The 19978-nt window shown below is 41.1% G+C and overlaps 1 protein-coding gene across 2 annotated transcripts; it reads left to right on the top strand.

Annotated features, from left to right (window-relative positions):
• Positions 1-105: 105 nt before the first annotated feature.
• On the top strand, positions 106-19269 carry LOC129830322 (gastrula zinc finger protein XlCGF57.1-like). Of its 2 annotated transcripts, XM_055892809.1 has the most exons (3): positions 106-1357; positions 3236-4892; positions 16371-19269. In XM_055892809.1, the coding sequence occupies exons 2-3, from the start codon at positions 4727-4729 to the stop codon at positions 17618-17620; spliced, it is 1416 nt and encodes a 471-aa protein (XP_055748784.1). In that variant the 5' UTR covers positions 106-1357; positions 3236-4726; the 3' UTR covers positions 17621-19269. The 2 variants fall into 2 exon arrangements, with proteins under 2 accessions (XP_055748784.1, XP_055748785.1); XM_055892810.1 differs by having other exon boundaries at positions 106-4892.
• Positions 19270-19978: the final 709 nt, after the last annotated feature.

Genomic DNA, 19978 nt, shown 5'->3' with positions numbered 1-19978 from the left:
GGGATGGTTCACTCAGATTACAAAATATTTGTGTTCTCACCTTGAAGGTATGGACAAGGAGAAACTATAATCCACATATGCCAAATTAGTCTCTCTAGTACATAAACTGTTTCTGGACCTGCAAGGGGCACTATTGATGTTCGCTACATTGGTGTCAGAAGTGGGACGCTGTCAATAAATAATGGGTTATTTTTTTCCACAAGGGATACCACCGGAATGGACAGAGATTCCTGAGGCCAGTCCTTCTCATCTGTGTGCACTCAAAGTTGCTCTCCTGCCTGAAGACTGGGGGGGCTATTCGGCTGAACATAAGTTAGGTCATCAACATATACAATAGGGAAAGCTTATATAAATTAAATGCATGATATAAATCGATTTGGTGAATTTACAGTGATGCATGTAATAGCAACACATCATAATGTTTGCAGAAAGCATTCACAATCTCACATGAACTTGGACCCATATAAATGGCAATACATACCGCTGTCGTTATGAACCACCTTTGGGAGAAGTTGACCTCAGTGTTCTCGAACAGGTGGGACTACTATAGCCTATTCCTTTACAGCAAACTTAAAATCACAATCATTAGCTGTATTGCTGAATAATTGGAATAGTGAAAGGTCTATTTGCAAATGTCTAACTCTCTGTATTATGTTCAGGTAAAACTCATTGAGATAATTTCTCTTTTTCATTCAGCTGTGGTTCTATCACCTTGCACCTGCAGAGCCAGGTATCCAGCCAATCATCACTGCTTACAATCTCCCGCCACCGGCGGTAGGTGAATATTCAAAGAATACGACATGCAATGAATGTACCATATGGTACGTTTTTTTTAAAGTATTATTATTATATTTTTTTATTCCTCTGTCAATTTAATGGTGATATTCATTTTTTTAATTTATTATAATAACATAAATAATTAGCATATACTGATAGAATTTACACTACACTGAACAAAAATATAAACGCAACATGCAACAATTTCAAAGATTTTACTGAGTTACAGTTCATGTAAGGAAATCTGTCAATTGAAATAAATTCATTAGGCCCTAATCTATGGATTTCACATGATTGGGAATACAGATATGCATCTGTTGGTCACAGATACCTTAAAAAAAAGGGATAGACATGGATCAGGAAACCAATCAGTATCTGGTGTGACCACCATTTGCCTCATGCAGTGCGACACATCTCCTTCGCATAGAGTTGATCAGGCTGTTGATTGTGGCCTGTGGAATGTTGTCCCACTCCTCTTCAATGGCTGTGCGAAGTTGCTGGATATTGGTGGGAACTGGAACACGCTGTCGTCCACGTCGATCCAGATCATCCCAAACATGCTCAATGGGTGACATGTCTGGTGAGTATTGAGGCCATGGAAGAAGTGGGACATTTTAAGCTTCCAGGAATTGTGCACAGATCCTTCCGTCATGGGACCGTGCATTATCATGCTGAAACATGAGGTGATGGCGGCAGACGAATGGCACGACAATGGGCCTCAGGGTCTCATCACGGTATCTCTGTGCATTCAAATCAAATCAAATCAAATGTCATTTGTCACATACACATGGTTAGCAGATGTTAATGCGAGTGTAGCGAAATGCTTGTGCTTCTAGTTCCGACAATGCAGTAATAACCAACAAGTAATCTAACCTAACAATTCCACAACTACTACCTTATACACACAAGTGTAAAGGGATAAAGAATATGTACATAAAGATATATGAATGAGTGATGGTACAGAACGGCATAGGCAAGATGCAGTAGATGGTATAGAGTACAGTATATACATATGAGATGAGTAATGTAGGGTATGTAAACATAAAGTGGCATAGTTTAAAGTGGCTAGTGATACATGTATTACATAAAGATGGCAAGATGCAGTAGATGATATAGAGTACAGTATATGCATATACATATGAGATGAGTAATGTAAGGTATGTAAACATTATATTAAGTGGCATTGTTTAAAGTGGCTAGTGGTACATTTTTACATAATTTCCATCAATTCCCATTATTAAAGTGGCTGGAGTTGAGTCAGTATGTTGGCAGCGGCCACTAAATGTTAGTGGTGGCTGTTTAACAGTCTGATGGCCTTGAGATAAAAGCTGTTTTTCAGTCTCTCGGTCCCTGCTTTGATGCACCTGTACTGACCTCGCCTTCTGGATGATAGCGGGGTGAACAGGCAGTGGCTTGGGTGGTTGTTGTCCTTGATGATCTTTATGGCCTTCCTGTGACATCGGGTGGTGTAGGTGTCCTGGAGGACAGGTAGTTTGCCCCCGGTGATGCGTTGTGCAGGAACGCGAAGCGAGGCGGCCATCTCGGTCGGCGCCGGAAGTAGTGAGTTGCCATCGATAAAATGCAATTGTGGTTGTTGTCCGTAGCTTATGCCTGCCCATACCATAACCCCAATGTTGACATTAGCAAACCGGTCACACACATGACTCCATACACAAGGTCTGCCATCTGCCCAGTACAGTTGAAACCGGGATTCACTCCTCCAGTGTGCCAGTGGCCATCGAAGGTGAGCATTTGCCCACGGAAGTCGATTATGACGCCGAACTGCAGTCAGGTCAAGACCCTAGTGAGGACGACGAGCATGCAGATGAGCTTCCCTGAGACAATTTCTGGTTGTGCAAACCCAAAGGTTTCTTCAGCTGTCTGGGTGGCAAAATTGATTTGACATAAACTGTGTTCCCTTTTATTGTGCCTTTCCAAGTGGATCAAGAGGAAGAGTCTTTCCACAAGATTGATGACGAGGGAAAACCAGCAAGCCTTCTAATAGTCAGTCTTGGATACTTAGCTGGTGGCACTGGTGGCCTGCTCTCTCTGTGTATGTTTGTTTCAAAGTTACCTACCACCTCTCTTATGTTCTTTGTTTTATAGTAAAATTCCCACTTCACTAAGCTGCCCAAGGCCTTCGAGGTACTTGTTTTCAGTGCTCGTGGTGTACCCTGCAGAAAACCATGTCTTCCAAAGAGCTTTGCTAGCTTTCGCTGAGTGGCATGGTGTCTTAAATTGGACACGGTTGCCCCCCTGTGGCTAAATATGGAAGTCAAGTCTGTAACACATCCCTCTCTTCCAGCCTTGCTTTCCTCCAAAGCAGTGCCCAAACAAACTGACAGGCAACAACTTTGTTTTGAGAAATTCTTCAAGAATTCTAAACCAGGTTAAGCATGTTTATAAGGTACCTCTGTATACACCCTGATATGCTTAATCCGTCTTTTGTTCCTTCTAGGTCTGATAAGGTGTTTGTTGAGTGGAAGGAGAAGGGACTGGCCACAATTGAAGACGTATATATAGATAAGCAATTAGCATCATTCATCCAATTAAAGAATACATTCAAACTCTCAATCATATTTTATGTTATTTACCATTCAGACACTATATCAAAGGGACATTTCAAAATGTTGATACCCTCCCTGTACAACATTCGTTTTGGTCCGCTACAGCACCCTAGCAACTCAAAACACCTCATCTCACAGTTTGTCTCCAACTATACTAGTCATCTCAAGGAGACCTGGGGTAAAGAGTTCAGTATTGAGATCTCAGATGATCTATGGGGAGAAGCCCTGTCTAGAATTCACTCCTGTTCAATCAATGAAAATATAAATTAATACAATACAAAGTCATGCATAGACTTCATTACTCCAAAACCAAATTACATAGAATTTACCCCCAGATATCCCCACTGTGTGACAAATGTGAAGCTTCAGAGGATTCATTTACTCATCTTTTTTGTCTCTGCCCCCTAAATAGTAATTTTTGGTGGAACATCTTTGATTGGTATTCAAAGGTATATGAGAAGGCCATTGAACCTGACCCAGAACTCGCTCTCTTTTGCTGCTCAGTCTGTTCTAAGATCGTCCTGTGAGGAACAACAGGCTCTGATGTTTGGAATGGAGGCTGCAAAAAAAATTATCCTCACAGAATGGAAGTTAGCTATCCCCCTTGCTTCCGTAGATGGCAAGCAGAAAAGATGAACATCGAACATTAAAAATAAATAAAAAATCAGGACTAACTCATCCAGAAAATTTCAAGATTTGGGGTCCGTTTCCTGACTTTCTGGACTGATTGTGATCACTGATTAGGAACGCTTATTTTTTGTTGTAACTGTCATAGTGTTCTTCTATTCTTGTCCCATGTCTTGCTTAGGCAATACTTCACTTCATATCTCTGGTAGCTGTTTTTGTTTGTTATTTTTGTTTTGTACTAAATTGTAAAAGAAAATAATTTGAAAGAAAATGCATTCGGATATATAGCTTTTTTTCTGTTTATTTAAGGTATCACGGTTGACAGTGCATGTCAGAGCAAAAACCAAGCCATGAGGTAGAAGGAATACTTTCTGAAGGCACTGTAATTATCGTATCCCTTTACTACTGGTCTGTAGGATGCCTTGCACGGTAGTAAACCCCCGCGGAAGTAGCATTGGAGGCGACTTTGTCAAATATATCTATAACTAACCCAAGATAGTTCATCTGTGTCGTTTAGTGGGTGCAAATGAAGCATAGTGGAAAGAACAAGCAAGTAGGTGGATAAAGCCAAGCACAAGCTAGCGAGATTCTATTGGCGTGTTGTAGAACGTTTTAGGGAACGCCTCCTCTGTGAAGTGCGCCTGTGCACAAACCCATTCGGTCTGTATTGATGTTGCATGTAATTGTGTGGACTAAAGAAGGACATAGCCTACTGTCTGAACTAAATTACCTACCTAACTCACATTCGACTGAAAATGTATCAACTACAGTTATTGCGTGTGTTTTTAAATGAGCGTTTAACCGCGGCTGCTGTGGAGATTTTCGGGGCAGTTGAGAAAACTGTAGTGGAGTACCAGGAGGAAAATGATCGCCTACGGAGATTGCTGTGGACCACGCCAGAGATAAAACAATGTAGAATAGGTTCGTATGCTAATCTACTGATAGATAGTTCTACTCAATCAATTAACTGTTTAAGCTACCAGCGATCACCATTTCAACCATGTTAAGGAGTTGTTTTTAAACTTTTACCGTACATGTATAAAAACAATGTCTGTGTCGCAAAAACGTTTGTTTACGGATGTAACCGTGGTTCTCTGATTAGAGAGCGACCCATGGGAGGGAATGTAGAATGCTTGAATTACTTATAGAAAACACGGACGAGTGTTTTTTTATTAGTGAATTTACATGTATGAATATAACATTTTTCCATTAGCACAATTAGATTTTTGAAGTAAAATTGTTTTTCTTTATCATTATTATAGTTAAGGAAACCGAGCAGCACATTCTCCCATAAAAAACAAAAGTCATCAAGAATGTTAAAAATGATAAAACTATGAATATCTTTCCATAATTTTTTTTACATGTAGACAATGCCAAAATAAATGCAAAACTGTTTCTGGATGCTCAACACAAAGCTTACAGTTAATATACATTTTGTCAGGTAATGATTCGCAGGGTAATACTTATGGATCATTCTGAAAGAGACCTCTTTGACCTTGTTAACAAGCAGGTATTTGTGTGGTAATAACCAGACTTTTTTTTTTTAACCAAACAGATATTATTGACAAATGTATTCCAGTAAGTTGTGACATAAGAAATGTATGCAATATTCCTTTGAAATAAAGCACAAATAGTTCTGAGGGAGCAAGGAGAAACACATTTTTCCTATTGGAGAATCAACTGGAATAGCATCAAAGACTATGGCGAACTTTCTAGGTGTAACAGGGATATTGTAACGAGATAAAAATTACTCATAATTGAGTAACAATCCTTCTGCATTAAAAAGTTGACTCATCAGCAGGATATGATTATTGAACCAGTTCTTAAAAAATAAAGACTTCTTTCTATACAAAATATCCTTATTGCTCCAAATGAAATACCTATGCTGGGAAAAATTATTTTTATATATTAACGACTATGCTAAGAATACTTGTCTATGAAAAGCAGATCATTTTGTCGGAAACTTGTCAATGTTATAGTTACAAAGTAACATAACATTTAAGCCACCAAAATGGGAGAAGATATAATGAGGGATGAAATTCCAAATTGAAGTTGGATTGTTTAAGAAATGTTGAGCCCAATTTATCTTAAAAGTATTAATCAAAGTAGGAAAATCAAAAAAAATTGGACCACCATATTCATATGTGTTCATAACGACAGATTTCCAAATATAATATGTACAATTTTTCCAGATGAAGTTGAAAAGCATCTGGTCAACCACTTTACCTATTATGTTGTCAAGATGTAGGGGCTGGGCTGCATAAGTAAGTCTGGAGATACCTTCAGCTTTAGAAAGCAATACTCGACCTTTCAAGGATAAATCCCTCTGCAACCAATGGTTCAGCTTCTTTTCGTTTTTTTCAATAATAGGTATGAAATTGAATGAGCATCTTTCCTGTTGATCCTTAGATATGGTATTCCCAAGGTATGTTACTTTTTCCTTTACTGGAATATTGCATAAAGAGGGTATCACACAGTCTTTAACAGCAAACAATTCACACAAAGACCAGATGCTTTGGAAAATGTTTATATTTATCACATTGACTGCTCTAGGAATCTGGTCAGCATCTTTCAAAAAGAGGGTGGTGTCATCTGCAAGCTGACTTATGGTAATATCTCTGTCAGCAATAGAGATCCCTTTTATATCGCTGGATTTAACAAAACTTGTAAGAAGTTGGGTTGCAAGCAGGAAGCGGTAAGGTGAAATTGGGCAACCTTTTTTGATACAGTGGAACAAATTATGTTCCACTGTATCAAAGGCTTTAGAAAAGTCTAAGAAGACAATAAAACTATCTTGGAAGATTAGATCAGAATAGTCTAACACCAGTCAGATATTATTAGATATATGTATATTCCTCATGAAGTCAGATTGGGTCTCTTCTATAATTGAGTCTAATACTGCCTTCATTCTTTTTGCAAATATAGAGGCTAATATTTTGTAGTCGTTATTGAGCAGGCAGATTGGACGCCAATTATCAAGGAGAAGCAAGTCTTTCTATGGCTTAGGTATTAATGTAATCAGACCTTGAGTCAAACTGGGAGGGAGAGCATTATTTACAATGCTTTCAGAAAAGTCCTCCAACAGAAATGGGGCTAACTGTTGACAAAAAGTTTTGTAAACTCAGCAGATATACCATCAGTCCCTGGAGACTTATTTTTTAAAAGTTGTTCAATAGAATAAATGATCTCTTCAACTGTAATAGGGTCATCACACTGTTCCCTCTCAGCCTCCCCAATATATTTCACATCCCCCAGAGAGTCCAAAAAAAGAGTTGAGGAAACCTCACAATACTTAGAACTATATAAATTCATGTAGAAGTTGCAGCTAAAGTTAGAGATTAATTTGGGATCATCTGTGATGAGACCATTCATATTTAATTGTTGAATTGTATTATTTTTAGAGTGGTATTTTTCTAACCTGAAAAAATGTGATGAATTTTGTTCACCCTCTAGCAGCTTCTTCCTAGATCTGACAAAGGCTCCCTCTGCTTTCAGTTTATACATATCATCCAAGTTGTAGCTCAAACAGAACAGACTTGTCCTCCTCTGAGAGACTTTCAACAGGCTTTTGAACAAGAGAGGTGACCTTAGTAATTACATTTTCTTCCTCAGCTCTCCTCGTCTTGGCAAGAATACTCCCATATTTTCTTAAATATTTTCTAACCTCATATTTAAAAAGCTCCCAGTTATTACTGAATGAATTGTCATTCATAGCTTTGTTCCAGAAGTTTGTAATTAAATTGGTTATCTCCATCTTGACCAACTCATGGTTTAATATAGAGATATTAAGCTTCCAGTAGGATTCTCTGCCAAGGCCGTAATCAGAGATTAAAAGTTTAATGTCAATATAAATAGCTCTATGATCAGTAAGGGGAGTGGCAAGGATGTTAACAGAAATACCCTGATCATCAAAACATTTAGACACCGGACAAAAATCTATGCGTGATTGTCTGGAGCAGGCCTCATTACTCCAGGTGAAAGACTTGTCATTAGGAAACTCTACTCAGAGAGAACGTTTTCTTTCGTTTTCGTAACGGGTCACCAAAGAGGCTGGGAGAGGCTGTACCAAAGAGGTATTTCAGAAAACAGAGTGTGATAATTAACCATATAACCAGGGCACGCTCCAGGCAGAAGCAACATAAGCAGTCGCTTAGGACCCCAGACCACTCATAATTATAATAATGCATCAAAAAATATATACACATACACTACTGTTCAAAAGTAACACCTTTATTTAACTAGGCAAGTCAGTTAAGAACACATTCTTATTTTCAATGACGGCCTAGGAATGGTGGGTTAACTGCCTTGTTCAGGGGCAGAACGACAGAGTTTTACCTTGTCAGCTCGGGGATTCAATCTTGCAACCTTACGGTTAACTATTCCAACGCTCTAACCACCTGCCTTACATTGCACTCCACGAGGAGCCTGCCTGTTACGCGAATGCAGTAAGAAGCCAAGGTAAGTTGCTAGCTAGCATTAAACTTATCTTATAAAAAACAATCAATCAATCATAATCACTAGTTAACTACACATGGCTGATGGTATTACTAGTTTATCTAGCGTGTCCTGCATTGCATATAATGATGCGGTGCGCATTCGCAAAAAAAGGACTGTCGTTGCTCCAACGTGTACCTAACCATAAACATAAATGCCTTTCTTAAAATCAATACACAAGTATATATTTTTAAACCTGCATATTTAGTTAATATTGCCTGCTAACATGAATTTCTTTTAACTAGGAAAATTGTGTCACTTCTCTTGCAACAGAGTCAGGGTATATGCAACAGTTTGGGCCTCCTGGCTCGTTGCGAACTAATTTGCCAGACTTTTAAGTAATTATAACATAACATTGAAGGTTGTGCAATGTAACAGGAATATTTAGACTTATGGATGCCACCCGTTAGATAAAATACGGAACGGTTCCGTAATTTCACTGAAAGAATAAACGTTTTGTTTTCGAGATGATAGTTTCCGGATTCGACCATATTAATGACCTAAGGCTCGTATTTCTGTGTGTTATTATGTTATAATTAAGTCTATGATGTGATAGAGCAGTCTGGCTGAGCGATGGTAGGCGCCAGCAGACTCGTAAGCACTCATTCAAACAGCACTTTCGTGCGTTTTGCCAGCAGCTCTTCGCAATGCTTCAAGCATTGCGCTGTTTATGACTTCAAGCCTATCAACTCCCGAGATTAGGCTGGTGGAACCGATGTGAAATGGCTAGCTGGTTAGCGGGGTGCGCGCTAATAGCGTTTCAAACGTCACTCGCTCTGAGACTTGGAGTAGTTGTTCCCCTTGCTCTGCATGGGTAACGCTGCTTCGAGGGTGGCTGTTGTCGATGTGTTCCTGGTTCGAGCCCAGGTAGCGGCGAGGAGAGGGATGGAAGCTATACTGTTACACTGGCAATACTAAAGTTCCTATAAGAACATCCAATAGTCAACGGTATATGAAATACAAATCGTATAGAGAGAAATAGTCCTATAATAACTACAACCTAAAACTTCTTACCTGGGAATATTGAAGACTCATGTTAAAAGGAACCACCAGCTTTTATATGTTCTCATGTTCTGAGCAAGGAACTTAAACGTTAGCTTTCTTACATGGCACATATTGCACTTTTACTTTCTTCTCCAACACTTTGTTTTTGCATTATTTAAACCAAATTGAACATGTTTCATTATTTATTTGAGGCTAAATTGATTTTATTGATGCATTATATTAAGTTAAAATAAGTGTTCAGTATTGTTGTAATTGTCATTATTACAAATATATTTAAAAAATCGTCCGATTACTTTTTTGGTCCTCCAATAATCGGTATTGCCGCTGAAAAATCACAATCGGTCGACCTCTAAAGGGGATGAATGAGAATATGTACATATAAATATATGGATGAGCAATGGTGTGCGGCATATGCAAGATGCAGTAGATGGTGAAGAATACAGTATATACATATGAGATGAGTAATGTAGGATATGTAAACATTATTAAAGTGGCGTTATTTAAAGTGACTAGTGATACCTTTATTGAGTCTGTTTATTTAAGTAGTCAGAGATTTGAGTCTGTATGTTGGCAGCAGCCTCTCTATGTTAGTAACGGCTGTTTAACAGTCTGATGGCCTTGAGATAGAAGCTGTTTTTCAGTCTCTCGGTCCCAGCTATGATGCACCTGTACTGACCTCGCCTTCTGGATGATAGCAGGGTGAACAGGCAGTGGCTCGGGTGGTTGTTGTCCTTGATGATTCTTTTGGCCTTCCTGTGACATCGGGTGCTGTAGGTGTCCTGGAGGGCAGGTAGTTGGCCCCGGTGATGCGTTGTGCAGACTGTACTACCCTCTGGAGAGCCTTGAGGTTGAAGGCGGTGCAATTGCCGTACCAGGCGGTGATACAGCCCGACAGGATGCTCTCGATTGTGCGTCTGTAAAAGTTTGTGAGTGTTTTAGAAGACAAGCCAAATTTCTTCAGCCCCCTGAGGTTGAAGAGGCGCTGTTGCGCCTTCTTCACCACGCTGTCTGTGTGGGTGGACCATTTCAGTTTGTCGGTTTTGCCGAGGAACTTAAAACTTTCCACCTTCTAAACTACTGTCCCGTCAATGTGGATAGGGTGTGCTCCCTCTGCTGTTTCCTGAAGTTCACGATTATCTCCTTTGTTTTGTTGACGTTAAGTGAGAGGTTATTTTCCTGACACCACACTCCGAGAGCCCTCATCTCCTCCCTGTAGGCTGTCTCGTCGTTGTTGGTAATCAGGCCTACCACTGTAGTGTCGTTTGCAAACTTGATGATTGAGTTGGAAGCGTGCATGGCCACACTCTCATGGGTGAACAGGGAGTACAGAAGAGGGCTGAGAACACACCCTTGTGGGGCCCCAGTGTTGAGGATCACCGGGGTGGAGATGTTGGTTCCTACCTTCACCACCTGGGGGCACCCCGTCAGAAAGTCTAGGACCCAGTTGCACAGGGCGGGGTCGAGACCCAGGGTCTCGAGCTTAATGATGAATTTGGAGGGTACTATGGTGTTAAATGCTGAGCTGTAGTCGATGAACAGCATTCTTACATAGGTATTCCTCTTGTCCAGATTGGATAGGGCAGTGTGATGGCGATTGCATCATCAGTGGACCTATTTGGGCGGTAAGAAAATTGGAGTGGGTATAGGGTATCAGGTAGGTTGGAGGTGATATGGTCCTTGACTAGTCTCTCAAAGCACTTCATGATGACGGAAGTGAGTGCAATGGGGCGATAGTAATTTAGTTCAGTTACCTTAGCTTTCTTGGGAACAGGAACAATGGTGGCCATCTTAAAGCATGTGGGGACAACAGACTGGGATAGGGATTAGTTGAATATGTCCGTAAACACACCAGCCAGCTGGTCTGCGCATGCTCTGAGGACACGGCTAGGGATGCCGTCTGGGCCGGCAGCCTTGGGAGGGTTAACACGTTTAAATGTTTTACTCACATTGGCCACGGAGAAGGAGAGCCCACAGGCTTTGATAGAGGTCCGTGTCAGTGGCACTGTATTGTCCTCAAAGAGAGCAAAGAAGTTGGTTAATTTGTCTGGGAGCAAGACGTTGATGTCCGCGACGGGGCTGGTTTTCTTTTTGTAAGCCGTGATTGATTGTAGACCCTGCCACATAGGTCTCGTGTTTGAGCCGTTGAATTGCGACTCTACTTTGTCTCTATACTGACGCTTTGCTTGTTTGATTGCCTTGCGGAGAAAATAGCTGCACTGTTTGTATTCAGTCGTGTTTCCGGTCGCCTTGCCATGATTAAAAGCGGTGGTTCGCACTTTCAGTTTTGCGCGAATTCTGCCATCAATCCACGGTTTCTGGTTAGGGAAGGTTTTAATGGTCACAGAGGGTACGACATCTCCGATGCACTTGCTAATAAACTCGCTCACCGAGTCAGCGTATACATCAACGTTATTGTCAGAGGTTATCCGGAACATATCCCTGTCCACGTGATCGAAGCAACCATCACTCCTGTGTTCCAATGGCACGTTATGTTAGCTAATCCAAGTTTATAATTTTGAAAGGCTAATTGATCATTAGAAAACCCTTTTGCAATTATGTTAGCACAGCTGAAAACTGTTGTTCTGATTAAAGAATCAATAAAACTGGCCTTCTTTAGAATAGTTGAGTATCTGGAGCATCAGCATTTGTGGGTTCGATTACAGGCTCAAAATGGCTAGAAACAAAGAATTTTCTTCTGAAACTCGTCAGTCTATTCTTCTTCTGAGAAATTAAGGATATTCCCTGTGAGAAATTGCCAAGAAACTGAAGATCTCGTACAACGCTGTGTACTACTCCCTTCACAGAACAGCGCAAACTGGCTCTAACCAGAATAGAAAGAGGAGTGGGATGCCCCAGTGCACAACTGAGCAAGAGGACAAGTACATTAGAGTGTCTGGTTTGAGAAACAGAAACGTAGGAGTCAGAGAAACGTAGGAGTCAGGGTCCTGAAGTACTTAGACGATTGGCTAATATGTGCAGGATCATCAATCCTTGGCATACACATCCATGGTCTCACATCACCTCTCAGAGTTGGGATGAACAATGAACTTGGGAAGTTCTCTGAACAGGAGCTAGCACTGAGCTTATCCACTTTGAAAGTGCGAGGGGCGAGCGAAAGGCCCGAATGGTAGAACGCAAAACTTAACATGTTTTTCGAAGGCAAATCTCAGTTATTTTCTGTGTGCTGGTAGAATTGGGATATGAATGTATGCGTCGTTCCGGTCCACTGTGGTGAACCAATCCCTGGTTGAACTGACTGAACGGGGAAAATGGCCAAAACCATTCTCATCTGCTCCATGAACTGTATCTAAGCGAGAGCATATGCTTGGCATGGCAGGGGTTTTGTCATTTGGCGTGCTCCAAGTGCATTGGAGCTCACGCACAGAGTCTTTGAACAACAGGAGAACTGAATTCATCAAACTTGAATGTGGATACCATGGCAGTAGGTGCATGTTTCACATTGAGCTTCCTGCTTGCCCTCTCAAAGATTTCAGACAAGGATATTTTCTGGTCGACCGTCACTGCCAAGCCGGTGGCTGAAACTGGACGATGCTAGGGCTTTGGTACATAGCATCAGAGTGCTCATAGTCTGTGTCATAAGAGTGGGAGGCTCTTGTGGACAGGACATCAGTGTCTTCCGATTCAACAACCATGCTCTGTTCAGAGGTAAGGGTTGGGTTAGGTACTGGCAGGGGAATCCTGGCCAGAATGTGCTCGAAGACAGACCCTATGGTTGCCGTACAACTGTCCAGTGACTTAATCTCCTTGCACATCTCTGTGCATTGAGATTTGTGCCTACGCGAGGATCATTGATGGGATTTATTGGGCGGAGACTAAGTGGTTTGGAATGATCATTGATCTGTGTAGCAGACTCATCTGATAAATATCCGGAGGCTCCGCCCCCAAAGCGTGCAAGTCGAGATTTCAATGCTATTGTTTTTTTGACAGTGAGTGCAAGAGCTGCTACCCTGTGCAGCCGCTTGAGCATGTTCAGCTCTCAAGCAAAACATGCAAAAGTGTATGGTCATCTGAGGCTGGGAGTTGGATTTTCACATAAGAGAGGTGTAATTCCAAGACAAAGGTAACAAAAAATAGCTTTTTGTTTTGGTGTGTCTCGTGTATTCTTTCGACTGTCTCAGTATCGGCTTCGGATGCTTTGAGAGAAAGTTATACTTACTGTTGGCGCCAACCTGTCATGCTTTGGGGTCGAGACTCCCGCCTAAATATTTATCAAGGTCCGGGCTCGAAACTCCCGCCTATATGAAGCTATCTTACTGGCATAGTCAAGCGTGTACTGTCAGTCTTGGCGTTGGTCGACCCGGTAGCCTATAGGACTGTTGAGCTCTGTGATCACAGCAAAACTCCAAGCGAGGGAGTGGTAATGGTGGTGTGGCAATCAAGCGGGGACTTCCTCAGTACGAAATCCTCGTCGACCCACTGTGCTGTCAGACTCAGCATGCTCATGGGGCTGACATCGCTGGTCCAAATGTCAGTCTTGAAGCTAATAGCAGTAGCAAGTAGCTCAGGGATGTGCGTTTCAACAATACTGTGTAAATCCGGTAGGGCAACAACTGAAAAATAGCGCCTACTTGGTAGTGTGTACCGGGGCTCGAGGTGCTCGACCAGTCGGCGAAAGCCAACATCATCCACGACAGAGAACGGTTGATTGCCAAGGGCCAATGCCACCCTCCTCTTTCATGTTGACAAAACGGCCTATGACTCTGTCATACAGTACACACTTTTATTTTTTGTTGTCCGAGGCGACTTGGTTAAAATACTTGCTCGCTAGCCTAACTTCCTTTCATGGGCAATGTTAGATAGTTAACATTAGCCTTCTACATCTAGCTACATATTGAACTTCCATCCACTCAGGCCAGTGGCACAATGTATTTTATGGTTGGATCAGAATCGCAGTTAAAATCCTTGGCCAGCACGGAGAATTAAATAAAACCACAAGTCCAAATCCCTATCTACATCCATGGCTAATTTAGGAAAGGGACAAGTTTAGCTAGTAGCTAGTTAGCCACCAGAGTACAACAACACATTAAGATGCAACAATTCAAGTTGTTTCTCTCGATTATGTATCAATGTGATAGGAGTGAAGCCAAATCCAAACTGGCTTCCCTTGACACTTTTTATTTGGGTGCGCTAGGACCATTCACAGTTGAGCTCACTCAGTTTAGCTCAATGCTGATGGGCTATTATTTTATACTTTGTTTTTAATCAAGGGAGGCCAAATGCTCGCTGGCTTCAAGATACAAGATACTTTATTGCCACGCAACCAAGGTTGGTGATATGTGTTTACGGTACAGCATGTTAGCTCTGACGTGACGATTATACATATATACCCCAGCCTCACCTCATACAAACATTCACCCACGTTCATTTAACGTATACAGGGTCTACATTCACAATTAGTACAAAGCAGCTGGAATAGCGTCACCACAATTCATACATGTAATATCAACAACCCATAAAGTCTACTCTCTTCTTACTGTGACTGTCCGTGTTCCCATACCAAACTGTAATGGATGACGTGAGAATGCTCTGTATGATGGTTGTGTAAAACTGAACCAGCAGCTGTTGTTTAACCCTGTACCTTTTCAGTTGTCTTAGAAAGTACAGTCTCTGCTGGGCCTTCTTGATGATGTGGTTGGAGTTGATGTCCCATTTCAGTAAGTCGCTGATGTAAGTGCCGACTAATTTGAAATAATCTGTCAGTGTTATTGGTTGGTCAGTGAATATGACGGGAGCCTTGAGGTTCTTTCTTCTCCTGTAGTCTATTGCTATCTCTGTGGTTTTTGAAGCGTTGAGCATGGGGTCGTTGTCCTTACACCACGTCACCGCCCGAGCTACTTCACAGTGATACTTTGTTTCGTTGTTGTCTGTGATGAGGCCGACTATGGTAGTGTCGTCAGCATATTTAAAGACCTTAACTGAGGTCTCCTGAGATGTAAACTGGTTCGGGAAGAGGGAGTAGAGCAGAGGGGACAGCACGCAGCCTTGTGGAGCTCCAGTTCTGAGGGTCAGAGAGCGAGATGTCAGATTGTGTACCTTGACAGTCTGGCTTCCCTTGTGTTCAATGCTACTGGCATCAACAATGTCATACTCTTTATGACCAGACCACATCAGATAGATGGCCTACACATACAGAGACATAGGAGCGCTGTTTCGCTCGCTCGGATGCTTTCTCCAGTGAGCTACATTCAGCCTCTTGCAAATTGAAGAAAAATTGCCCCAACGTGCAAAGCTGTCATCTAGGCAAAGGGTTGCTACTTTGAAGAATCTCCAACATAAAATATATACACTTCTTTGGTGACTACATGATTCCATATGTGTTATTTCATATTTTTGATGTCTTCACTATTATTCTACAATATAGAAAAAAAGTACAAAAAAAATAAAGAAAAATCCTTGAATGAGTAGGTGTCCAAACTTTTGACTGGTACTGAATATATATATTTTGACATGGCCTATTGATCCAAGAGACACCAGATTCTTCTTCTTCTGTGCTATTATTTGCTATTTATCTTGAATCGTGTTATTTTTATATTGTCGTGTCTCAGTGGGTCACCAGGCTATTAATAGGAGCTAAGCACAATGGTCAGGTCACTCTGGGGAAGACATCAGCTTGACATCGAAATGTCAGTCCCTTGAATTCATCCTGAACAATGGATTGAAGTGGGAAATAAGAAACTCATCTCTGCCTTTTTTGTTTAGTGCTCCAACTCCTTTCTGCCTCGAATTAGTCCTTTTGTACGTTTTACTTGGTAAGCCCTTTTGTTGGATATTTGTCATTGTTGTCGGGCACCCATCCTACTTTCTTTTGTATGCTGTAGCGCGGAGGCCTACCTTAACTCCTGTATAGCTAACCTCTGCTCCTCCTCCCCTTCCCTACAGACTCCCTGCAGCTCTCTCTCGCTGTCTCTGAAGAAGAGGTTCCCTCTGAGCAGCAGCACTGTGAGCAGGAGGGGAGCCCCAGTCTGGGGCAGGAGGACCCTGAGCCCACACAGATTAAAGAGGAACAGGAGGAAGTCAGGACCAGTCAGGAGGAAGAGCAGCTTCAAGGGCTGGAGGCTGATATCATAGAGTTCCAATTCACTCCTTCCTGTGTGAAAAGTGAATGTGATCAGGAGGACCCACTTTGGTCCTTGACTCTTCCCCAAACCCAGACTGTGGAGAACAGAGAGCGTGACTCTATACCAGTGGATCTCAAACCTTTTGGCACAGTGACTCACCTAAAGAGTCTCGCCATTCCCCGTAACCCTCCAGATAATGATAACAATACCTCCAGCCACAGCTCAGCCATAAGCAGAGACCCAGTAGGACTTGACAGCAGCCCACCATTGGATCCCCACCCACCACTGGAGAAACTTTCTTCCAAACCCAACATGACGTCTAGAAAAACTCACCGCTGCTGTGACTGTGGTGAAATGTTTGCTCCAAAGGCTGACCTGCTGAGGCATGTAACTCTAAACAAGAAGAGACCCAGCGAATGCTGCTTCTGCAAAACCTGTACACTGAAGGCCCATGTCCGACTCTGTCACATGGAGAAACCCTGCACCTGCCCTGATTGTGGCAAGTCATTCAAATACAAAGGAGATCTGTCCAGGCACATGAGGATTCACACAGGAGAGAAATATTTTAGCTGTGGTGACTGTGGGAAAAGTTTCAGTCTCAAGGGGAACCTAATGAAGCATAAACTGACTCACACGGGAGCAAAACCATTTAGCTGTGGTGACTGTGGGAAGAGCTTCAATCGAAAGGAGAACCTAACCATGCACATACGTACTCACACAGGAGAGAAGCCATTTAGCTGTGTTGACTGTGGGAAAAGCTTCAGTCTCAAGGGGAACCTAATGAAGCATAAACTGACTCACACGGGAGCAAAACCATTTAGCTGTGGTGACTGTGGGAAAAGCTTCACTGTCAAGGGGAACCTAACCACGCACAAGCTGACTCACACAGGGGAAAAACCATTTACCTGTGGTGACTGTGGGAAGAGCTTCAATCGCAAGAAAACCCTAACCATGCATATACGTACTCACACAGGGGAGAAATCATTTAGCTTTAGTGACTGGGAAAAGCTTCAGCGTCAAGAGGAACCTAATTGTGCACAAACGGACTCACACAGGGGAGAAACCATTTAGCTGTGGTGACTGTGAGTAAAGCTTCGGTCAGAAAGGGGACCTAGAGGCTCATACTGACTCAAAGAAGTAATAAACACTTTTAATGTGATGACTGCAGGAAATATTGAGTGTCAAGGGGAATCTAACCACTCATAAACTGACAAAGGAGTGAAACAACATGGCTGCTCAGTCTGTGGTAAAATGTTCACGCATAAGGCTTCTCTGCTGAAGCACGTCCACAAAGAAAGAAAATAGGATGAAAACTGAAAGACAAATGTAATTAGGACATAGAGATCTGTCAGTAGATGGGAATAAAAAGGCAGGATGTGGACAACACTTTTAGGAAAAGCAAAGCAACTCTGGATCATTAATGCTGTGGGTTTCAGATAAATAAACCTATAATGGATACTTTTGTAATACGTATGTAAATAACATTTTGATTTAACTTGAATGATGACTGAAAGTGTGTGGAGACATTTTCCTCCCAGCACCTTCACTAATCTATTTTGGGTGTGCGGTAGATTCTGCCTATTATCTACATGGAATTTTCATCACATGTAAAATATATAGAATAATAAAATAAGATTTTAAAATATATTTTTTTGAAGGACTTAACTATAAAACATGATCCTAAATATAACACATCAATTTAGTGGATACCATTGGTGTTTAATATGAAGCTTTCAGCATGAAATATATTTTATCTTTTTACTTTTATTTATTTTACTATGTCTTTGTTTTAAATGTTTTAGCGCAGTTGTGAAAAAAGTCAATAGTTGGAAGAGTTGCAGAGGGAATTGAAAATAAGGCCATTGTTAATGAATGCTTTTTGTTGGTATTAATTAGGCTATTTTCTCTTGAAACATATGGTCTCTCTACTAGAAACTCATGGACAATATGGATGAAAAAAAAAAAAAGTAATACTTTATATGATTAGAATTTTTAAGTTATTCAAAGTCAACTTTATTCAAGTATAAATTACAATAGATTGCCATAGATTACCTGTTAATTACCAAAAATTATGGTAACGCTGGTAATTTACCGGTAGTTTTACATCCCAAGGCCAGACTGCTGTTATTGATACATTAAATATATACTTTCCAGAAAAGAGCTCCTTCCATTTGTCCAAGACTATTTCTCATCCATTTTGACCTAATGCTGCTCATTCATGATATTGTTTAATCTCGTACAGAGTAATGATATAGAGTCGACTCATGATGAATAATTGATTCTCCCAGATCATCCTATACTTATGATAACTGGGTCGTTCCACGAATAGAGTACAACATGAAGAGGGTACAACAAAACCTATTCCTCTCTGGAGACTGAAAAGATTTGGCATGGGTCCTCAGATCCTCAAAAGGTTCTACAGCTGCACTATCGAGAGCATCCTGACGGGTTGCATCACTGCCTGGTATGGCAACTGCTCGGCCTCCGACCGCAAGGCACTACAGAGGGTTGTGCGTATGAAGTGGTCTGTGATCACCACCTGCAGAATCACTCCTTTTTTGGGGGTGTCTTGATAATTGCCTATAATTTCCACCTTTTGTCTATTCCATTTGCACAACAGCATGTGAAATTTATTGTCAATCAGTGTTGCTTCCTAAGTGGACAGTTTAATTTCACAGAAGTGTGATTGACTTGGAGTTACATTGTGTTGTTTAACATTTACATTTACATTTAAGTCATTTAGCAGACGTTCTTATCCAGAGCGACTTACAAATTGGTGCATTCACCTTTAAGTGTTCCCTTTATTTTTTTGAGCAGTGTATATACCTCATGGAAGTTTGTATAAATTAGTTGCTAAAGTGACAATAATTAGCAGTTTTACCTAGTCACGTTTTTCCAAATTTCTAGGAAGATTTTAACCGAAAACTTCTCCAAGGTTTCACCATCATTGTAAAGCTCTAGTTATGTTCTTGCTTTGACAGTCATTTTTTAAGATGATTATTTATTTCATGTGATTCGTGATTTATTTACGTCTTTCCCTAATTTTAAGGTCAACCCTCTTACATGAACTGAATTCTTATTTTAATATGGTGAAACTATATTATTTTCAAATTTGTTTAAATAATACTGTAACAGCAGGTGAGTGGCTCTTTTTGGCAATTTTCTGGTGTATTGTGCTTGAAAACTGACAATGTCAAGCATAACATTCAACCCTGTTACTCATCGATAGATAGGCTAGAACTTTTTTAACAATATATATTTTTGGGTGAAGCTTGCCTTCAATTGCCCCTACCTGTTCCACGTGTAGGTGAAAATTCACGACTATGGTTGATTTTCCAGTATCCAGACTGTTCTCCCATAAGTATTGAGACAGAAAACATAGGGTTAATTAATAGACATGTTGTAAGCAGAATAAAGGCTTAGCTCAGG

The sequence above is a fragment of the Salvelinus fontinalis genome, chromosome 31, assembly GCF_029448725.1.
Source record: "Salvelinus fontinalis isolate EN_2023a chromosome 31, ASM2944872v1, whole genome shotgun sequence".
Lineage (NCBI taxonomy): Eukaryota > Metazoa > Chordata > Actinopteri > Salmoniformes > Salmonidae > Salvelinus > Salvelinus fontinalis.
Note: the sequence above shows the minus strand (reverse complement) of the source record. Positions and strands in the feature narration are given on the sequence as shown.